A 23,506-nucleotide genomic window follows, 5' to 3' on the forward strand; every position below is an offset into this window, starting at 1 on the left:
CACTCAGGAGTTAAAAGGGACTTCTCTGCTTATTAAACACATGCATCTGCAGGCAATAACGGCAAGTAATTCATAGTCTGTTTTACCAGTTTAGGATAGGAGCCACAGAGACACAATACAAAGGGCTACAAGTGCTTCTGTGAAGCTCTAAACCAGTGCAGAATTAGACAAAGTGCTCACCAGAGAGAGACTGTCACTTCACAGCATTACCTTTCCTTTACCTGTTTATAGAATGCACATGAAAGCTGAAGGGTGCTCACAGGGAACGGAGCTGACAGGGCTAGAGCTTAACAGGGTGATGTTTCAACAGTACATTTGCAAGTTAGCAACTTCACGTAATCCAAGGAGTGCCAAAAGGCATGGGGAGCCGGGGGGTGGGGGGTGAAGGCAAGGGGAAATTAAAAGCCAGTCTACCTTCAGAAACGTGCTTGCTGAGGTTACGTGGAAATCTCACTAGCCAGCATACTCTTCAAAATAGTTTTCCCAGTTTCCCAAGTAATTCAAAGCTGACCTGATCATGCTATGCATACTTAATCCAACTTCAAATCTTACCCTTTTATATATTGTCTTGCCCTCCCGTCAAATGGGGAGGACTGGCCGTAAATGCTGCTCTGAACAAAACATGTAGCCTGGCTTTCTCTACAAAACCTCTTTGATCCAGCCTTCCTTCGCTTATTGCATTGTTGTCTCCTTCCCAATTCAGAGTCAAACTCTCATTTCGGTTTGGAAATGAATGCTCGCTTGCAGGCTGAATGGAATCCTTATGGGCTGTATCTCAAACTCTAAAGGTGTTTTTAGTTTAGCTGCATTTCTTAAACCTATGCTTTCTGATTAATCAGAAGCTGCTTGTGAACCCTTTTCAAGGAGGACCTGGCACCCTATTCAAAGATCCCTGGACTAAGTCCAAGTAGTTTAGGTGTTTTTTAGGCTTTCCTATTCAATGCAGGGCATCAGACAGGTATTTTCAGAACTTGTTTCTCCACTCTGCTGGGTTTTACAGTGTATAACTTCACTAAAGATTCATCAGAAACAATAGCCTCTGGTTTTGCCACAGTTCTTTTCAAAGTACTTAGAAAACTGGAGCTATAAAAACAGATCCCTTACGCTCTGTTCAAAATGGATTTCTGCAAATACTCCTCTAAGTACTACGACACTCATTGTTCCAGAGCGATATAGGCTTGCTACCAAGAACTATTCAAAATACCTGTATTCTGAGAAATCGGATGCTGAAACGTACAGAGTGGCTACCCCGCAGTGTGCATCTGTGCCTTCTCCTTTGGAGTCACAGAAAGACGACAGGATCTAGTTTTTGAGGTTCTTGTTTTCTAAGGAAAAAAAAAAGATACAAATAAAAAATGGAGCAACATATTTGGGTAGCAAGGGTGGGCATGTCCAGGCCCAGTTCAAATCTCATGTCAAGATCTGAGCCTCCAACTTGCAGCATCACAGATGTAAACATCTCTGGAAGTGAGGCTCAGTCGGTGGAAGCTGCTTCAGCTTTCCAGACCAACTCTGAAAAGCTCAAAAAATAATGGTACTACTATTCTGAAGTGAGGTTACATCCTTCAACATCTGTGGTGAATATGTGATACAGGCTGCTATAAGCATCACACATATTTAAAGCTAACAGGAGATGTTAAGGCTTGGTCCAGCCACATTGTGGTCATTAGGGGGAGGGAGCTACACAAATGCTTCATGAGATACATATGCTGTACTAGGGGTACTAAGGGCTTAGCCTATTCTGATAAATCTCCCATCCTGTCCACATTTTGGAGAAATAACAAAAAAACCTTTCCAAAATATAAAGTATAAATAGGGCCCAAAATATCTACCTTCTAACACAGTTCTCAGTGATAAGATATTCACCTTCTGTTTAGCTGATGGCATGTAAACTAATCTTTACCCTTGCCTACTGCACAAAGAAAGGAAAAAAAAAAAATCAATAAAATATCTGGCAACATTTATTACATTATTTCTAATGGCTTGTTAAAATAATGACACTTCCTTATTATGGAATAAGTTAGTACCATTGTCAAAACAGTGCTCTCTACAGATGAAATGTGTTTTCCGATTTTTTTTTTTTAAATAAAAATTAAGAATAGTAGTTTTTTCAATCAAAAAAGCCTACTTTTCTGAATCAACCAGAGGCATTATTATTTGTTTTTATTAACACATACAAAATTATTAGGGTATACAAATGTGTTTCCTTTCTGGACACAGTGAAAGCTAAATTAATGGGCATTACAGCATTAGTTTACATCACAATTTGTTTCAAAAAACCCACCATTTATGATTAAACAAATAAGTTTTTATATATATATATAAACCAAAGAAGTTTTTGTGTATATATATATATATATATGTATGTATATAAAAAAGAGCTTGAAATAGCTGGATAACAAATCATTGATTTACACTATCAAAAGGCTGGGAGCAATTGTGTCTCCTATGATTGTGCCCTTAGCTTTCAAGCCATGATCTCCGCTGATGTGAGTTCCCATTTAAAACAAAACAAAACACAAAAACCAAACACCACCCAACTCTCCCCAAAAAACCCAGAACACCACCCCCCGCCAAAACCCACAAAAACTCAAAGCAATGGCACAACTTTCCCCAGGCTAATAATTTTTCCTGACAGCTTCAAGCACAAATGGATTATTTTAAATATCACATAAACCTACTGTAAATTAAAAAAATAGAAGATTACTTTACACAATGCATGGAAACCATTTCGAGTGAGCACAAACATTTACAACTGTGTCATGTTTTTTCCTTGCATAACCCATACTCACACACAAACCAGTTTTCAAAAGAATTAGTGAAATATTCAGTCTGCTTTTGTTTCTTTTATACAATATGAAATGGTTACAATACCTTAGTATTTTTTAGAATAAGTTAAACATCAAGACATGTGGCAATAGCATTGTACTATTCTTTCTACATACATATGAAATCCAGAAATTCAGTCTATTTTTATTCAGTCACAAAAATGAATAAAGACTAAGATCCAGTTATACTGGAAAACTAGACTAGTTCTAGAAACCACAAATACCATAAGCGCTTTGGTATATGTACAGATTGTGCTGTCAATGTCATGCTTGCATACTAGAATTGATCAACAGATTTCAACTGGTGAAGTAAAAAAAAAAAAAAAAAAAAAGGTACTGTAAGACTTGCTTTCTTTTTTCTTTTTCTTTTTGGAAATGATTCAGTCAAAGAAGATGCACCACAAGTACACACATAGCATTTGTATGATGTGACTACAAATTAAATATTTAAGTGTTTTTTAAATACAATGCAAGACCAGTCTTCTTAAGTGCATAGAACATAATGCAGAATACTGTTAATTACAGGGACAAGTACAAAGATATTAAACATTTTAACAGATATTGAACAATGTTCTCGTAAAAAAAAAAGTGTGAATGAGAATAAGCATTCTTCTATTGTTACAAAGATCAACATGTTTTTTCCCCCGCCGGTAAGAGAAGCAATAACTGCTGAATCATGAAAGAGATCTACTGCGTCCATTTTATCTCTGTCTCTCACAGGCTTAGAATTGCACCTCCAAACTCTTAAGCAGTTTGGATATTTGGTTGTGGTTCCCCCTCCCCCTTTTTTTTTTTTTTTTTCCTATTTTTAACAAAATCTTTTCTCTTCCTGAAAGTGGAACTCAAAAAGTGCATTTTAAATTAAAGGGTTTACTTTTGCCCCTATTTTATGGATGCATTTGCTGTGATTTAGAAATTTTAGCTTAACCTATTTGTTCTTTCTATCACTACAATTTAACAGAATGTCTCAGATTATTCAGGCAACCTTGCCAAGTTAGGTAGCCCCTCCTTTTGCAAAGCAAATGGTATTAAATTCTAAGAATGCCAAAATACTGCAATCTTTATTCAAGTGAAATGCCAACTTAAGGAGTAAGGACTGCAGGATTTTCAGAAGATTTGGACTGTATGCAAAGTCTTCCCAAATTTGTATTTTATCTTTTGGATGTCGGGATATAGTAAACTGCAAATGCCACGTTCAACTAATACTGCAAGTCAGCTTCAGACTATGGTCTCAGGAACGAAATGGTAGCCCCAAAACTCTCAATCCAACCAGAGGAAACTCACCCCAATCGTTACTCATTTCTTACACGACACAACTCATTTAACATGTAAACACAAGGGATGATGGTTCGCATTTGAAGCTCCTATTGTTGGCAAGTAATACTTCACAGGTATCAGAAATACTTTAGTTAATGTCTCCTTATTTCCCCCATTTCTAAGATGCTTTCTCTTCCTTATGGAAGCCTCAGCCATTTAACATCAAACCAAACAATTGCACAAAAACTACAGCACCAAGCTTTGGTAAATGAAACTGCTGGAGAGCACACACAGGAGAAAAGAATTTGACTGTGGTTGTTGAGCGGGCTAGAAGTCAAATGAGTTTAAATAAAACTAATGTTAACACATTCCGTAATTGAAATGATTAATTCTTAGCAGAAATAAATTAAGATCAGCATGATCTTACTGTAGGCTAGTTGGTGACCCAGCCAGACTTTTGTGCAGATTAGGGTTTTGACTGTGCCTGTTCCGACTGCGAACAGATGAAAACATTGTGTTGCAACCTGGGACTTTACATTTGTGGAGCTGGCGGAGATGCACAGTTTTGTAATGAGCCCTGAAAGTTCCTTTATTACTATAAGTTTTCTGACATATATGACAAGTTATTGGCAAACTGGAAGGTAAATTTGTAAAGTTTTGATTAGCTTTCTCAATTAAAGTACAGTCTTGGTAGAGTTCATCATTGGGCATTAGGCTGGGTCCTTCACAGCTTTCATCGCTATCATCCAAGGGCATGGCGCATATTTCACTTCCTCCATCAGAATCCCAAGAAGAATGAGCACTGCTCTCAGATTTAATGCTGGAAGTAGTGCTTAGATCCAGAACGGCTCCATCATTCAATGGATCGTATCCATAACTCTCAGAACAGGGTTCTCTAATTTTGCTCACTGGAAAAACAAAGCTGCCTGTTCTGTTCATTCCTTTGAAGATTACAGAAGTATGTCCAACATGTTGTTTTAAAGAGACATCTTGACAAAACTCCTTAGCCATGTCTTTCAAGAGGTATGTTGCATTGAAATGGTTGTTGAATTCCAGTGTATCTTTAGTCAGAAGCTTATGATGAAGATTTAGGTTTGAACTATGTCTAGAAGAACAAAGACAAGCTTAGCAAGGAAGTGTTTCGCCTCACTTAACAGCTGTTTCATAATGATCATTAACAAAGAAAAAAAAAATCAATATTTAGTAGCATGCATGAACTCTATATTTCTAATTTGACCAACTGCCGCACTAGGAGTGCACACGGATGATTTACACATGTGACTGGGTATCTGAACTTGCTTGCACTGGCATATATCAGAAATAACTCTACAGAAATCAATGTCTCAGATTCTCTCCTGCATTGTGGCTAGCTGTCTGCTCCACCAGATCGAGCGCTGGGCCTAAGAGAGTGGGGGGACAGACTAAAAACCTGTATAGTGAACTGAGATAAGAGAATGGACTGAACGGGGGAAGAAACAAGATTCTTTCCCAACGGACAAAGCAGGAAAGGAGTGACACCTGAGTCTGCAAAAAGTATTGATGATCTCAAGTACTGTAACCATGTGCCAGGATGCAGCTGTACACATCAGTACAGAGCTTTTCCTTGACAGGAATTTCCTTGAAGAAAGGAATACTGCATTTTATGCAACTTGCAGTTTTTGAATGGGCATCTCTGGATTCAGTTTAAAACTACCGAAACATACGAAATCACTGCTCCTCATTGAACACTATCAGGTAGCTCACTGGGAACTTCCAGGCTCTGGCTAGAAGATTCAGTTTATTGCAAGACACAGAAAACATTCATTTTTCCCCTTGCCATCACGGTTTAATCCAAACCATGAACTGTTCAACAGGGCACAGAAATACTTTGCACTTGCAGTCACAGCACTCTACGTTGAAGTCTAGAAACTTCTGCAAAGTTGTTCCAAATACCTACTGTTTTGCACAAAGCTTGTGAACTTTCCTGTGAATTGGCTTTTTTTTTTGTTTTGTTTTTAATAAACCATCTTCCAAAAGCACCTATGTTAAAACTTAACTGAATGTATTGGTGTGGGAAGGAATTCGTGGCATGTGAATGCAAATCTTACTGCTGGCCTTCTTTCCTGTGGCCCGTATCACAATTACAGTGGAGAGGAATTCACATCTGGGAAGATGCAGGCAGCAGACCAGGGTATGAAGCCCTGCCAGCAGCAGATGAATCTGTGCATCTCAGATACAGCGGCCAGTCCTCAGAGACTGGCTCATCCTCTCTCTGGACTGCATCAGCTGGCTCCAGCACTCCTAGCAGATTACAGACAATCTAAACCTTGTGTCACTCTGAACTACTATCCAGGCATGCTCCCTGCAGCCAAGAGCTGCTGTAACACTGTTACTGGAGAGTTAGAAAACTTACACCACTTAGTCACACTTTAACAGGTTTGTTATCTATCACTTATCAATTCAGATACATATCTGATGGTCAATAATAAAGCTTCAGTTCTTGTTTCTCAGTCTATGTGCATAATAGGCTGAAATAAAATGATTTACAGCAACACAATACTGCAGCTAACAGTAAACTGAATCGAGCTCATGATACGGTTTAGGAATTAGTATGTAATCTCACGTAAAAGCACTACCAATGTGGATACACACCAGATAGTGTTAGTTCAACTAGAACTGAGTAATGTTGATTTTGTACTGACATAGAGTAATCTTGCTTTTCTTATGGACTTTTTCCCACCAGTCTGTTCAAAATCCTTGAGTAAAGCAAGGACAAGGACAACTGAAGATTTCCTGAATTCATCCCATTGCTTTTTCATTAAAAAACAATGTATACATTATAACACACGTGAAAGTACATATTAAATATATAAGTCCACACATGCACCTACTGGAAAATTGCTGAATTCATACCCTTGTGGCTTTCCCTTTATGTTCTAAAGTATTCTTTCAACTATTGCAGTCTTTATCAGTTATGAAATTTTCATGGCTTTATTTAATATCTTGTGGTCTAGTGGAAAGGAAATGTTTCTTTCAATGGATTTTCATTTCATGAATGTTCTGATAAGTTATCGTACCTGTTATACGAGGCTACACAGAAAATCTTTGCAGGCTCCATTCCTCAAACACTCATTTTAATTTCAAATTAGGCTCCATTGTGATGGTAAAATAAATACAATTTTGTTTATAATTTTCTTACCTGTCTCGACTTCTACGAGAAGGGAAAGCAGCATTACAGCCCTCAACTGTGCAAATATGCATTTCTTTGAGATGTACATTTTTAAAATGCATTTTTACACTGTAAGGGTTTTTAAAAGTCTTCTTACAGATGTCACAATGAAAGCGGCTTTCTTCCTTCTGAATCCCTAGTGCATGTTGACTGACATGATCCATATCTTTAGAGTCTTCAAAACAAGGAATGGCAGCACCCCTGTTTGACAAAGTGCTGAAAAAGCCCCCGGTCAGCAAGTGGTGTTGCAATTCAGGGCAGTCACTTTTAGGAATCCTGCGCTTTGACTGCTCTTTAATATACATAGGGGGTTCAGTCATTGGTTTTATAACATCATTGTGGTGGTGTTTTGGATCTTCATATATAATCTCATGGGAAACTATTTTTAATGGTTGGTTTTCTTCTGGTTTAACCTCTTTCTCACAGTGATGCAATTCATTCTCAGAGATATCCTCGATGTATTTGTTATTTGGCGCAAAGACAGATTCAAAATACTTTGGGCCCTCTACCCCAGAGACAGATTTCCATGAATTACCTGAATGGGGGTGCTTTTCCACCCTGTCGGTCACCCGCTTCTCTATCTTATGCTCACAGGTCTCAAGCTCTCCATCGCTTACCACTTGCAGACGGGTATCATCTTCAGAACTGGCAACATCACTACTTTCGTTAGGTGTCTCAACAGCTTCTTTCTCTATCTTAATAGGCATACTTGATTTACGAGATTTCTTCTTGGGTAGCATGTCAAATGGCAATTCATTTGAAACAAGCTGCTCTGGTATTGAGGAAGAAACAAGAGGCAGAGAAGGAAGAGTACCTGGAGTATTAGCAAGCTCAGCTGGTGTGACTGGACTACGATAAAAAGGAAGAACAGGCTGTACTGTCTTCAGGTTTGGAAAGAGGACACCATTCTGTCCAATACTAGGAAATCCAGCCTGACCCTTGGAATCTGTACAAGAGCTGGCATAGCTGGTAATAGTTCTGCTATCTGGAGTTAAAATTGTAAATTCTGTCCTTTTACTATCTCCAGGTCCAGCAATGGTCAAACCATTTCTTAGATCTTTATCCCTGTTATTTCTGTTCATTGGCATATGGAGTCTGGGGTTAGGATTTGCACTATGACGATTTCGACTACGCAAAGAGCTAAATACCATATTGCAGCCCTCAATTGTGCATTTGTGCTTTATCTTCAGATGAACAGCATTGTAATGTATTTTCAAAGTACCTTTGTCATAAAATGTCTTTTCACATGCAGTGCAGAAAACACGCCCTTTCCTTGGCCCAGTGCCATTTTTTTCAACAGATTTCATTTTGTTTTCTGGAGATAGTGCTGTCATTTCAAGCTTTGCTGCTGTATTATGTGAACTGGAATCACTTAAAAGGGCATCATCTTCTGTTTTAGTGGCGACATCTGGACCATTTATGCTCCTCTCATTTTCAACTTGAAATGGTGCAGAACTAGAAGTTAAGAAGCTGCTTTCAGAAAATGGTATCTGAACATCTTGTTTAGTTTCATTGCTATGGTCTTGACCTTGCTCAATCAAATGCCTTTCTGGTGGTGAGCCTATCAAAGGTGGAGGCACTGGACTGAAAAACTGAAACGGCAGCATGAAAGCCATATTATTTACAATATTCTCAAAGGGATGAATGTTGGTGGGACTCATTTTGTCCAAGGATGCAGAAAAATTAGGACTGTGTTGATTGCAGCTCTCAATGAATGCCCTAATATCCAAATTGGCAGTTGGTGGTGGTATTATAATTGATTGCCCTTCTTTCTCTTGAATTGCCATTAACTCTACAATGGACTTAGTTTCTCCAAAACGAAGAAACTGCTGCAAAGTAGCCAATTCTTCCTCAGTGGTCATTATGCTCCAGTGATCCAGCACCTTTCCTGAAGCATCCTAAAGCCAAAAATATTTAAATGAGTCAGACATTAGTTAAGGCAAACAAAAAACCCCTCCCCTCAAATCTCTCAGTTTTTCAGGGACTAAAAATTCTCCTCTAGTGAAATCATAAAATCATTCTATTTAACGAGAGATTAATGCCAATTCTGTGATAGCTTCTTCCAAATTTTACCACATTGGTGATATTATTTCTTTCTGAACTAAGAGTAATACTTTCCAATAAACTATTTTTTTCCACAAAAATTAAGACACGTCATTTGAACAACAGTTAGTATCATGTAAGTACAGACAGCAGAGATAGAGCAATCAGACCAAGATTTAGCTCCTCATTTAAGTCAAGTGTTCTTTCATTGCAAGTTTAATAATCTTCCAAGCAACTAAGATCAGAGAACAAATGAACCTGTATTGATCTATTGCCAGTGTTCACAGAGCACAGCTGTAATTACACTAGAGTGTTGGAGTTCTTTCAAACTCTAGCTATGCCTAACTTTTCCCAATAACTACAATAAATATTTTATCACAGAACATGTATTTGATGGCCTACTGAGATTCTTCACAGTGCATGTAAGAGTTTCTAAGATGATGAAGAATGTAACATTATAAATTTTTCATGTGGTAGAGGTTCAAGGTAATTGATTCCATATTTTTAATCCTAACACTAAAAAGCAAGATTATCAAGACCATTAAATATTGATTTGTGTCATAATGCAAGATCATAATGTTACTTTACATAAAAGGTAACTTCCACAGTAGCAAGGACTAACATCAGTGTAAGCACATAGGGCCGAATTCATCCTTGATGTAGCTCCAGTAAGGTCAGTGGCACTACACCAGAGAGGAATATTGTCCCTGGTGTTTAAAATGATGGCAAGTTTATTTGTCAATGTATTATTCTGCTGTATAAAAGTAAACTCACTGTTTAAATAATACTAGTGCAAGTTCTGAAGCCTTTACTTTGATACATTCCCAGTAACTTTTTCTTTTTATCTTGGCTTACCTTTGTTAATAGATTTGAGCAAAGTAGGAAGATTTCAGTTAAGTCTGACTAACAAGAGAACAGTGACCAAAAATCCACCCTTTCTTTTCTGGCGCTAAGTTTGTACAAGTCTATTACTGCCTTTCAGATGTACCACACTGTTAATGCGTTGTGAACCACTGATAAGATTAAGCTAGAGAACATTATGAAATACTACTTAGCTATCATATTTATATTAAAAAAGCCCCTCTCAATACCTGTAGCACATATCCACGTATATAATCCTGTAGTGTCCAATCCAGAGCATGGAGAATCTGTATCACCTCTTCCTGCTTCAGAACACTGAAAAGTCGATCTAGCAGAATTTTAAGGCGCACAGGAATGGCTTGGGTTCCATACAACATGAGGCTACTGATATCAAAGACAACATTGGATTGAACTATTTCTACCTGGCTTGATGGGTAGAGGTTGGGAATCCTTAATTTGCTCAGGGCTGAAAATAAAACAAAACAATGTAAACAAACTTGAGTCACAAGAGATAGATAGAATTGAATGTAACTAATATTGGGGTGTGGGAGGGTGAGGGGTGACACAAAAAGCATTCTATAGTGAGGAGGATCCTAAAAGGTTTTATATAGATTGTAAGAACAAATATTACCATGTGCTACCCATCCATGCCGGCATTGGTCACATTGTCGCTGATTTATTTTCCCAGGTTTGAAACACTGACAACTACAGTTCACGAGAGTGCATCGGATAGCCTGGAAATCAATAGAAAGGATGATAGGTAATATATAAACACCTTCTAGAGTGTGCAGATTATACATATACAATACACCCATAGAATCCATATGAAGACAGAGGTAACATACCAGCACATACATATCAATGTGCAATATAAGTAATCCAGGCAAAACCTGAGTTATGCAGGACTACCTCTGCTTTAAAGAGACTCGGTCACCAGCTAGAACACTTGAATATTATGGAAGCAAAACATTAAATGACATACGTAGCAACACTTCTGTGGATTTATTTAGGCTGAAGCACCTTTGTAACAATAATAGTGTTCTTGTGCATACACGAAGATCATAGCTTAGGTGAAAGTTCGCTTCTTTCAGGAAGGTTTGAAAACAAAGACATACAGATGAAAGTCTCACTCTCTTGAAGTTTTGCTGGAACTCTGTACAGCAATATAGTGAGTTCTAATGAGCAATGCGTTAGCTCTGCATGGATGCCATCCCTCACATACAGCAGTATCCACATAGGACATAGGTATTCTGTCAAAGATACAGGAGTTCACTAACACTTCTCAGTAACAAAGCTCACCAAAAAGTACTCCAACTCCTTGAAGACTTTTTGTCTTACATTTTGTAAGTGAAATGCTTGAAAGGTAATAGGCAAAATAGAGCACACAACAGATAGCAACCAGTTGCACAGTTCAATTTGTGCATCACTTTACTCTCGCCAAGGTCATCTATAATGCAAATCAAAATAGTATTCAGATATTCCTAATCAACAGGGTAATACAAACTTGCTTCCTGGAATATATGCTTTCTTCTGTATGTGCCCTTCTGCTGCAGAAGGCAGACAGACAACTTTGAGGTCCTAGTTAAAGCTCCATAGGGATTGCTATAGAGCAATCCATTTGTAGGATTCTGTATTGCTTAGATCTGATACTGAGAATAGTTCCTGCATAAATGGAATATTTATTAAGGGAGGGAAAGTGAAGAAATTAATGTGCAGGAAGTCTGCACTGGAATACAAAAAAAAAGTTAGATTATGCAATTGTAACATGTCTGCATTTTTCTGTTTTTAAAACAAAATGTTTTACATTTTAAAGTACGGAGAGGCAAACGTGAAATAAGGCAAAGTTCTGCTCACTACCAGCTGCTACTCCTGATCCTAAGGTCTTATGCAAAATGGGGACTTCCACTACTTATTAATATCCATAGAAAAGCAAGACAAGACTTGAAGAAAAAAGTAACATCTTTTCAATGCAGGCATCTCTACACTGGCACTTTTGGGAAACGTAAAAAGAAGCTAGTTTTTGGACAATCAGGCCAAGAAAGATGGATGCAGGAAACGTTTGAAATGAAAAGGACATGAGAGGAAGATAGTTTCACTGGGGTTTGCAATGAGCATTTCTTTAGGCTTGAAGAATTTGACTGACTCGGGGCAGAAGACGACACTACATTAACAGTCTACTACAAACAAGCATTTGCAGGACATTTGGATGCCCGGTGCTTTACATGACTGGATTTGGACTGAGATTTTAAATCTCAGTAGCTGGCTTATCAAGGAGTTAGCTTACATGCACATCTCCAAACTGCAGTGACTTGATGCTGAGATTCATCTTTATTTGAAGGATCGGAACAAGTGGCAACAGGGCTATTGAAATCTCTGAATCACTTTGCCTTTAATCTTTTAAAGAAGCCATTGCAAAATACTGAATTCTTGAGAAAAGCTCTGTGCTCCCCATAAAGTCGTAAAACACACATCAATACCCTACGCAGTGAGAATTGCTTCACTTTAATGGAGGCTATATTTTCACTTAGATGCTAAAATACTTTCATATAACAATAAAAAGCCATAAATTTCTTATGGAAAGCTTGGAAAAAAAGTGTAGTTGGCTGATGATTCATTTCTATCACAAGATATCAAACAATAATGCAGTACAAATCTTCTATCTCTGTACATACATAATATTCTGTGACTTGCACAGACTGAACCCCTTCCATAGGCGACCCTGCTAGGTTTGGTAAGCTACAGTGCATTCCATGAATGCATCTTTTGCAGTCCCTCCAGACAAAATTACAAAAGAGTACTTCCTTTTTCTGCAAGAAGTGACTGAAATATGCACAATGAAAAAAGCTGTCATGATGATAAGTTAATTGAGATTTCAAAATTTTTTTCATTCCTTTTCCTTTGGACATGTTCCACAAACCACTGACCTTTAAAACTATTTTTTCTTCTTAATTTGTGTACTTAAACAAGAAAGTCTAAGCACAAAATTTTGCATGTCATAGCTTTGCGTAAGATCTTTCTTCTATATGGTACATGTATTTATTTTGTCTTCCCGTGTATATGTGGAAGATTGCCCATGCAAAAACCAGAAAAAGTAGGAGGAGGACACTTCATTTTACATACATGAAAGCAGTTATTAGAAAGGGAGTAGAGTTCCCCTTCTATTCTAAATATGGAATTGATCCCCTCTCAAGTCAATACATTACTGCTCCTGGACACCAGTCTTAGATGTAGTTAGCTTGCAGACTGCTAACATATCAAAGGTATACCCTCAAATCAGGGATCTGTCGCTGACTTCAAAAATTACTTGTAAGAATCCCTGAGAAGAAACAAGTGTGATTTTCAGGTTGGGAGCGTTTCCCTTCATTTGTGCTTGTCAGAGCCTCTGTCTCCTAAAACTTTTCTAGCAACATTTTTGTTAATATAGTCACAGAGAATACATAACATGGCAAAATTAACTTTTAAAATAATCAGTGAGTCACAATTTTAAATCTTCATTCATTGTTCAACTTAAAAAGGCACTTGTAAAAGATGCACTTTGATTATCTCCCAAATTAACTTATATTGGAGTTTAATGAAGAGAAACTTAGCAAAACTTCATGACATTAATATGCTTGTCTTTTGCCTGTTAATCCTACTATCCTTAATATGCCTATTCTAAGGTACTGTAATTATATCAAGTCTTTTAATGAGCTTTATTTTCCCAACAAGTGGAATGTACACGCATTTTCATTCTACAGAACAAAGGAATAACTTTCTGTATTGCATACATGTAAAGCTTCAAAATCGTAATTACAAGATTGGAAGTGTAGATGGAAATTAAAGCGGAAATTTTTTAAAGTGCAATCCTTTCATTTGGTCTATTATTTAGTTTTATTTTCCAGAAACATAAGACAGGTGTTTAAAAAAATAAATCTTATACTATCATCAAGGATCTTGTTATTGCTTTCCAGTCACTTTCTCACTCACAAATGGATCTTTCCAAATCCATTATCAGCAATACTTTCTTCATTTTTTTTTTTTTTTCATAGAGTTGAAAATTCTGATCAAAATTTTCTGTGGTTTTACCAGCATGACTGTGGGAATCTGAATGTCAGATTTTTAATACAAGTGATTCCTCATTACAAGAAAGACAGATTAACCATTAAACTGGCCACTGAAAAACATCTAACTACTAATCACTGAAAAAGAAATCTTAACATCTGTTGCCTGAAAGTCATGACTGCCGATATCTTTTTTTTGCCAGATATTGATGTAGCTTCGATTATGCTTCAAAAGTCACTGAACATTTCTTTGCAACCCACTCCCAGCCTTCACAGCTAAAGAAAAGCACAGGCTAATGGCACAAATTCATTCTGACTCTGGGTATACAATCAGGCTTCATTTCATAAAGCAAGTTTGAGATCATCTATGCTCTCCTGAAGCCTTTTGGGACCTATGCTCACTTCCAACACACTAACAGCAGGTTTAAAAAAATGCAGCAAGGGCAGTATAACTGTATCAAATCTCATTCAGTGTTAAGTGGATTCTGGTTTGACAGCACTTTGGCTTGGGAAATAAATTAAAAAGTAAGTAAATATTGAAGACCCTGTCAGGACTGAGTTAGATATCTCTGCTCACGCTAGAAAGCCAGTCTGGCTCTCTGCATGCAGCGAGAGCTGCAAGTGCAGACACCAGTAAGATGGAATAGCAAGTCCCAGATTACCCTGGTAGTATTTAGCAGCAGTAATGCACAGGTCAGCACCCTCACTTGTTTCTGGCATCCAAGAAAAACACTTGTCTTTGCACAAATCTACCCCTCACTTTAGAAACTGCCTTTTTTGAAGCTGCTGCCATTGCATGAAGAGCACAAGAGCTTCGCTGCTCTGCTACGTGGATTACTGACAAAATGGTGTCATTGATGCCGTGTTACAGGAACATCTTTGGCCAGCAGGGACTGGAAATTCTTATCGGTTTAAAATGCAAGTTTGAAGAAGAAATACAAAAGAAATGTGTAAGAGAAACTTTCATTAGATGAGATATAACAAATAGCGCTTTTCATGTCCTTTACTGGGGGCTTCTAGCAACAAGCCATATCACCTTCATTTGCCAGAAAAAGTAATCCCACTGAATATATGCAACCCTCCAAGATATGTGCTCCGGTGAGCACATATCCTATGGGAAAGAACTGGGATGTGTCCCATTTCTGCAGAATAGACTTGCAATGGCTCCACAGCAAGAACACTTGTGGAGGAAGAGACAAGATTTATAACAGGGGAAGAAGATCAATTTGTAAAGCATTAGGATTTTTTTTTTTCCTGCCAATCAGCTAAAACATGAAAGCCTTTTTACTTCCTAGAGTATATATTAAGAATAATCCACAGAAATTAAGCTCTCTTTTCGGTTTGTAGAAATAAAATTAAACATGGGACATATGTCTGGTTATTAGGAAATATTTTCTTGCTTGCACCTTGCAAAAGATTTGCAAGGGAAGTAAAGGGATGAATACATTTACCATGTCTTAAATTAAAAGTACAGTCCACAGCTAAATCAAAGGCCAAATCCAAATCTGTGGGCATTTTTCAGTAAAGAACAGTAACTACACAGGAGTGCGAAGGTGCCTTCCTGTCCAATTGGTTTTCTTTCCTGTTTTACTGTTATCCACTGGGTTTCTTGCGGTTGCAAAGTTTAAATGAGTCTTCCTTTTCCATCACCCCGTTACATTTGATTACTTCTGCATTTGAATCCTTTGAACAACCACTGAAAGCAGAGATGAATTAGAAAAACCTTCTCTTAAGCATCTCTGTCAATGCCATACTTTTCCACATCATACAACAAGCAAAGCTTTGCTTTGTCCATTTTTTGTCAGGCAGCTTTTGCCACTTCCCCTAGGAATGTATTCCACCGATAAATAATACCATCTGTCAGTTTTGTCGTGATTCAAAACAAGTTCTCAATTTACCTTTTGTCCACCTTACTTTCACTGTATCACAACCCAGCTGTGCCTATCTGTATCACACTAATAATATTTGGTTTCTTCATCTATCCCGCATATATTCGTATCCAGCCTGTCCACTCTATAGTACGTGCTTAGCCCTTGTGCATGTTCTTCCTAAACACAGACTTCAGTTTTTGATACTCTGTTGAGCTCCCTGCAGTTTAGTGGAACTAAAATGTATTCCTGTATATTCTGTGTTGGGCTGCTCCAGATGGTGTGAGTGCTTGGTGAAGACATAGCCCAACAATTAAGCCCAAACTGCATGTTAATATTTTATCTGCTAGAGTTTAGATTAAGCATCTTATATCTCTATTGTTCCTTGAAGTTTTCAACATATTCCAAGTTTAGTAAGGCTATGAATCCCATCTGCCTGCAGAGAACATTAGGAGGGCCCTTGCAGCATCTTCAAGGAAAGGCTCTGGGCCATTTTCTTCTTCCTGACATGCTCACTTGAAAGAGGAAACGGGATGCCTGGAGGATGGACAGAATATGGAAACCCTTCGCTGCCTGTAAATAGAGCTGGGAGGACACACAGGGAATGGGGAAAAGGGAGACTTTCACCAAGCAACAGTGCACTGAAACGCACTTACATGTGTACAGGTCTGACGGCAAGGCCAATTTGAGAGTTACTGTGCACAAAGTAGACTTGGCCCATGCTACAGCCTGCACATGTTCAGCTCGGTACTGTGGTGTTTTCGTCTGTCATGTGTTTAATGCCCTCAGTTATGGCTGAGGTCAAAGCTGTACTGGTAAGGTATGCACCAGGTACGACAGCATACATACACTGCCTGCCTTTAACAACCTCAGCCCTTGAAACAAAGGGACTTCCACTCATGTACATTCATGCCTACTCAAGTACATTTGGTTGGTGCAAGTTCTGCTGTTTCTATACTAAAGTTTAAAAATACTTAAGACTAAAATAAGTAATTATGCGAAGCTATTAAAACAAGGAAAAGGTCTTTATAAGATTTCTAATTATATCAGACTGAATGCCACACAATTTCCACAGTCTTATCTCACAAAAAACGTTTCTGACAAAGTACCAGCTGCCCTTCATACAGTTATTTAATAAACACAATAAGTAACAACAAACATCTTTCATGAGAAGCAAACAAGCCTTACAGTTTGTTGTATCCAGAAAAGTCTGATATCTTCCGTATTTTGAGCTTTTAATTAAGTTGAGAAAAGTTGCACACAGATGTGACAGAGTAAAGAAGCACTGACCAAATAGCTCCAACCTTCTCCATTAACAGACATGTTTAAAATGCTAGCCCTAGATGATTCATTTGATGAACTGCTTATTAGTAAAGTAAGTTAGCAAAATTCTTGTCTCCTGCTTAAGAGACCAACTAGCACAGAGATGGGAAAGATGGAGATGGGCCACAACTTGCCTTACAGTGCCACTAAACATGAAGTTACATTCACGACTCGGTTCCTAAATCCACCATGGCTCCTCAATAACTGGGCTGGTTTTCATACACGCTGACCATGTATGCTCCTACCAAGCTCAGGAGGTGCAAGAACCTTTGAAAAATCCAGACAAAAAGCTTTTGTTTCAGAGGCCAAACATGGATTTAGGAGTTGAACTTAACACCTATTGTGCTGAAAATTTTGGCTGGTGCTGATACCACTCAACTCCCACTTATCCCTTCTCTGTGGGGAAATTATGTTATGATTTTTACTCCTAAAAGAACACAAAGGCCACAAGTTGAATACATTTTCTAGATAAGACCACAAAATACATCCCATTAATTATCTGGATCCTTATGTATATATTCATATTGTTTATTTGGGGTCAGATACCAAAACCTGACCTCCTTTTAAACAGCCACAGCCTGAGAATACACGTAAGCAGAGTACTTACAACTCAATCCTGCAGCAAGTTGCATTACCCCGTTACCCTCTCCCTCAGTGGGGCTGAACAAAGCCAATTTTGGCCTAGAATTTGACCAAATCTCTCTTTTGTGGGTGCAGTTGACCACCTTGAGCTGAAAATGTTTAATTGTCCTTGTAATAATTGACTAAAACATCCTCAAAAACAGCCAAAAAGTGACGGGGGGAAGTGCAAAAGCTCAGTAAGATGGAACTGAAATTAGGTAATACCTTCACACGATGGCACCACCCCGTCAAATCGACCATGTTTGTGGATTTAAGACAGTTTTAGCTGGCTACTGAATTATGGGCCACAAGTCCACATGTCGCCACTTTGTTAAAATGTTTTTCTAACTGAGAACACTTCTGAGACCGAGGAGCTGAGATAAGGGACTAAACTAAATACAGACTCACAAGCATACAGCCAATTCGGGCTCAGCGGCAGCTTTTGCGGCTAACGGAGAGGAGCTCTGGGCAGTCTCGGGCAATGCAGCCGGGCGAGGAAGCAGAAGGGAGCCATTTCTGAGAAAGGCAGCACACTACAAGGCCAAACTTTAATCACAGCATAACTTGTGGGATGAAAATCACTCCTCATGCATGTCACTTACCCTAAAGGGCCCCTTAGGGCAACTCTTGCTAATGGCACTGTCAAAATAATTATAAAGAGAAAAGAATGCGTGCGTCTGTGTGTGTGTGTGTGAGCACACACACTCAAGACTGCTACTCTTTAAACAAAAAGCACTGGACAGTAAAACTTAATTTTGCTGTTCAGTAACGTGCTTGTAGATACATTGGCTTACGCTGCAATTAATCTCACTTGTTAACAACAGGTGTGTGCTGACAGACAGCTTGGTCAAACTCGGGAATGTATTTACAGCCTCTTTTACCGTTCGGTTTGGAAAAGAAAACAAGAAATACAAATTGAGGAATGAAAAATGCCACATTATCATTATCTTACAGTGCTTATTTACTTTTGATTCTGAAACAGACTACAATGCTGCAGTTCCCATGGCATACCTGCCCTAGCCAGTGTAGGTCAGAAACCCTTACGTTTTGCTGAGTATTAAGCAGTCTCTATCACAAGATATTAAAGTAACTTTGCTTTTTAATAAATTTACAGGAGAAATTCTTAGTGCATTTAAAAAATGAGTAACAGATTGCTGCATACTGATGAGAAAAACTGCTCAGACTTTGGGGGTAAGGATAAGTCACTGGATAGAAATGGTGTGAAATTTCTTATGATAAAGCACTAGATGCTATTTAATCTAGCAAATAAATTGCACACATACTATTTACCCATACTGACATGCTATGCATACCATGATAAATTCTGAAACTACAGATCTATCCATGAACTGAAGTTTAATTACATATTTAACTCCAAGCCCTATGTTAGCAAGAAATAAGTGTTATAAACACAAATGCACAAGTATCAGAGACAAGAATACTACTAGTATAAATCTACTGCAAGCCCTTTAAAACATGTAAACCCTTTAAAGTATGCCTTCAACTCTTTACCTAGTTTATAAAATGTTATGTGTGCGCGATGTGGGTGAGTTAATGTTTCAAAGACAATCCTAACTTTTTCAGCTCCTCACCCCGCTGCTTAAGTCTCAAAGCCATAAAATATGCATGCTTAAACTTTTTTCCTTTTTTTCTGTTACAGAGAAAGGATATAGATTAAAGAATAAAAGAAAACTAACAGTACTCTGAAATATTTAGTGTTACACAATTTCATTTAATGCAATTTCATAAATTTTAAACCCAAACAGGATTTGTACACATACACGTGATACTATCTATGGTGCTACAGTTATGCAATATTTTACGCAACAGTGTAGCTCCATTGGTAATTTCACAATTTAAAATTTAGTATTCCTTTTTATTGAACACAGGTGAGGAAATTTTAAATGGCTTTCAGACATCAGTTTAAATAGCTATTTTCATATGAAAAAATACCCATTTCTCACTGATAATCAGCTATATTCGAAATCTGAAGTAAAAAGTTTGGGGTTAAAGAAACAATCCTACCACGGTTTTAAAGTGTGGAATGAAAATGTGATTGTTCTTTATTCCAAAATGACTGAAGTCTGTTAGAAATTTTCACTTTTCGTCATTCCCTCAGTAATTTTTTTTTTTTGAGTCTGAATACTGAAATTTTAGTCCCTAAGCAGATTTTTTAGATAGCAATTAGCAATAAAATAAGAAGAAATAAAAACTAAAAAGAAGACAGACAACGACACTTGCTGTAAAACTTCAGCTGCAGCATCTGCTAGGACAAAAACTGCTGGCTGCCCAGCGCATAGGAACCGCGAGAGTTCCTGCACCACTGAAGCCAGGAAAGGCAAGAGATGACCCAGAGGGCCCAAACCCTAGTTTTTCTTCCCTGCATTTGGTGGATGTTTTGCTGAAATAATGAATTCAAGTTCCATACCTCAATTTTAGCTCAAATCTGCATGAAAATTTTTATCAAATGCCAAATCATACAAAAGGTGTTTTTAAAACATTTGTGTGTAGCAAAAGCTGTAATCTAAAATAAAATAAGAACATTTCTGTTCTTATCAGAGGCATATTTAATATTATAGTAATGAAGTCTTCATTACTGAAAGTAAAATAAATCACTGGCTTGTTTGACTGGAAATGGAACGACATGCTCAATGTTGTACGAACAGATTTTTTAACAATATCATGAACAGGCACGGAAGCTGGAAGTCAAGACATTTGGTACCAAAAGGCCAAACCTTTTTGCACCCTAAGTAGGCAGAATTTCATCTCAGCTGTAGTAAAGCCCATGAAGTGGCCCAACAAAACGCTGTTTCTGTGAAGATTTAGCTCTCCCGCAGGTTCGGATATGTTTGCAGATACCATTATTTTTAGGGTTCTAAATTGGTTGTAGATGGTTCGGTAGTTCAAAGATTAAACAGAACAATTACTTTTTAAAAATCAATCAATCAAAAATCCATATTTTAAGTACAACATAAATGTATTTTCTGTAACATTAGTTACTTTTTACTTGTTCACCTATTGTTAAAACAAAAGTCTGATTAAGCTGCAAACTACTAAAAACTCCAATTTAATTCAGAGAGAAATGCGTAATTATACTGATTATAATGAAAACTTATTAGCATTATACACATAATGGTAAATAGATCTAATGAAATATACATGATACGTTCTTTGAAAGTCCATATTTTTTCCCTTTCCTGTAAAAGAAGAAATTAGAAAGGTATTCTTCAGTGTATATTGTTCTAATCACTAGAACAAAGAAAACCAACACGCACTGTTGTTAGTAGTTAAAAATAATGCTAGTCCTACTTTGCACCATGACCTGAAGTGGAGTGAGGCTCCCCACCTCCCACTCCTCCAGCGCTGAGAGCTGAGCCACAATTTAAGTATTTTAAAACCAAAGTACAGAAACAGAGACTCTGTCTAACATAACACTTGCATATTTTTCAGCAAACTGCAGTAAACAGAACTGTATTTTCCAAAAGGATGTTAAAAATAGAAGCATATGATCTTTTCCCACCTAGAATTGTATCCTTACAATTAAAGACTATTAGCTGGCATCCCTTTTAACCGTCAAATTCAGACAGTGGCAGTTCTATAGCCACAAAGAGAAGCAGTAAATGAGAAGAACATGTTACTACACTGCATTTGAGAAAGTTTGGCTCCAAGCTATGCACTGATTAATATCAGATCTCCTTCTTTACTTGCCTCTTGACAATCTTGTCACATCTGGCTGACAAATCCTTACAAGCTTATCCAAACCAAGGCAGCCCAGATCATGCTCCGGGAGTAGCTTGAAGGAAGCGGCAACACCAGCCATGCACTGATGTGCCATCATGAAACTAATGAAGCTGACTTCACTTGCAGACTGCAGGAACACGAAGAAACACAACATGCCCCAAGGTTTTGCAACATAACGCAGAGTTAGCTCACCGAAAGATAAGACAAACAATCAGCTCCCGAGGTTCAAGAAGCCAAGTAGTTACATGAATTACAAAAATTTATATAGAAATCGCTTGAACAACATTCTCAACTAAATGAGCACAATAAACTCCAACTTCAGCTCAGATGTGAAAATTGACTGCTAAATGCCTTTCAAACAATAGTTTGTTTTAAATTAAAACAAAACCAGTTCATTTCATTTTCTCTCTCCTACATCCCCAAAATATCAGAATGTTGCCTGTCTCCCAGGTTAATCAAACTGAAAAAGATAAAAAATAAAAAAAGAAAAAAAAACAGAAAAAAAAAAGAAAAAAAGAAGGGGGGGGGGAAATAGTGTCACTTCTTACCCATAGGATTTTACAGAAAGATAAACCACAGCCTGTGTGTATCAGTAGCCCTCCCCTGGGTTAGCGATCTGCCCTCTCCTCATTTTTAAACCAAGGATTCGTTACACAGAGGACTGGAAGTATTTGGCCAATTAATAAACCAGAAAGTAAAATGCTGTATCTTAAACACATCTAACAAAACCTCATTATGTATGAGCTGACAATTAAACCATGTTTATTTTTCTATGTGATGAAAAAAAAATCAAAATAAATTAAATAAGCGTCTTGTATTCTGATCCATTTAACCTCTTAATTAGCGCAATACATTTAAAAAACCAGACCCCCCCCCATACACACACAGAAACACACACAAACACACACTCATTCTCCCCCCTGCCCCCCCCGCCCCAAAATACAAACAGATTGATCCTAAGAATTACTGGCCTTATTTTCTGGATGCTAAATAGTCAACAATAAATTGTATATCAAGGGCATACATTAGACTCCACTTTAGTGGTAATTTCTAAAGAACTTCGTAGTGAAATTACATTGTTGTCTGCTCTCCAGAGCATTTATACGTCACGATAATGATAATGTATCTGCTTAAAGCACTTGACTCAGAACACATCTGAGTCACAAATCACAGATTTTATTGCTATTAATGTATATTGAGGACTTATACAATTAAACATTGTCAAGTATTTATGATTTACATGCTACTACTTCAATTGGAAAACAATTACACAAGTGATGGCTCTGCTTATTATAATCAGCCTGCAATTCTGCATTACTTACTGTAGAACAGAAAAGTCATACAGTTGTTTACAGTGCACAGCAGAAAGAAAACCAGGATTTTTTACATAAACTAGTTTTCTACTTTCACAGTATCTTTTTGTAATTAAGAAATGGAGAGTACAGCTCCCTACAGCTCTCATCTCCATTGTTCATTACCCAAAACAACACCAGTACAGGATTTTTTATATCTCCACAGTGCATAACCACAAGTAAAAGTTGCACAGTAAAAATACACATTCATATAGAACTGCAAAGAACTTTCCTTACCTCAGACATTCTTACTGTGCTTATGTTTCCAGAGCTATAAAACAGTTTCCCATTCCCTCAGTGAGTTGTACAAAGAAGTACTGGAAACACTCCTGCCTGTACAAGTACTAAGGCAGAACCATCACAC

The 23,506-nt window shown here is 37.6% G+C and overlaps 1 protein-coding gene across 1 annotated transcript; it reads right to left on the reverse strand.

Moving 5' to 3' along the window:
* Positions 1-2,244: 2,244 nt before the first annotated feature.
* BNC1 (basonuclin zinc finger protein 1) lies at positions 2,245-23,506 on the reverse strand. The gene is made up of 5 exons (XM_009470102.2): positions 23,380-23,506; positions 10,829-10,931; positions 10,428-10,663; positions 7,264-9,191; positions 2,245-5,190 (listed from the first exon to the last, which is right to left on the reverse strand). The coding sequence occupies exons 1-5, from the start codon at positions 23,386-23,388 to the stop codon at positions 4,509-4,511; spliced, it is 2,958 nt and encodes a 985-aa protein (XP_009468377.1). The 5' UTR covers positions 23,389-23,506; the 3' UTR covers positions 2,245-4,508.

Source organism: Nipponia nippon, unplaced genomic scaffold, assembly GCF_047370975.1.
Source record: "Nipponia nippon isolate SJK-2023a ecotype South Korea unplaced genomic scaffold, ASM4737097v1 scaffold_9, whole genome shotgun sequence".
Classification (NCBI taxonomy): Eukaryota; Metazoa; Chordata; class Aves; order Pelecaniformes; family Threskiornithidae; genus Nipponia; species Nipponia nippon.

What these genes read in the sequence shown, in the direction of transcription:
- BNC1 (XM_009470102.2), bottom strand. An exon ending in GCATGGATGGGTAGCACATG is followed by an intron (nt 10,664 to 10,828) that starts GTAATATTTGTT and finishes TTTTATTTTCAG; the next exon opens with CCCTGAGCAAATTAAGGATT. An exon ending in TACGTGGATATGTGCTACAG is followed by an intron (nt 9,192 to 10,427) that starts GTATTGAGAGGG and finishes TTTTGGCTTTAG; the next exon opens with GATGCTTCAGGAAAGGTGCT.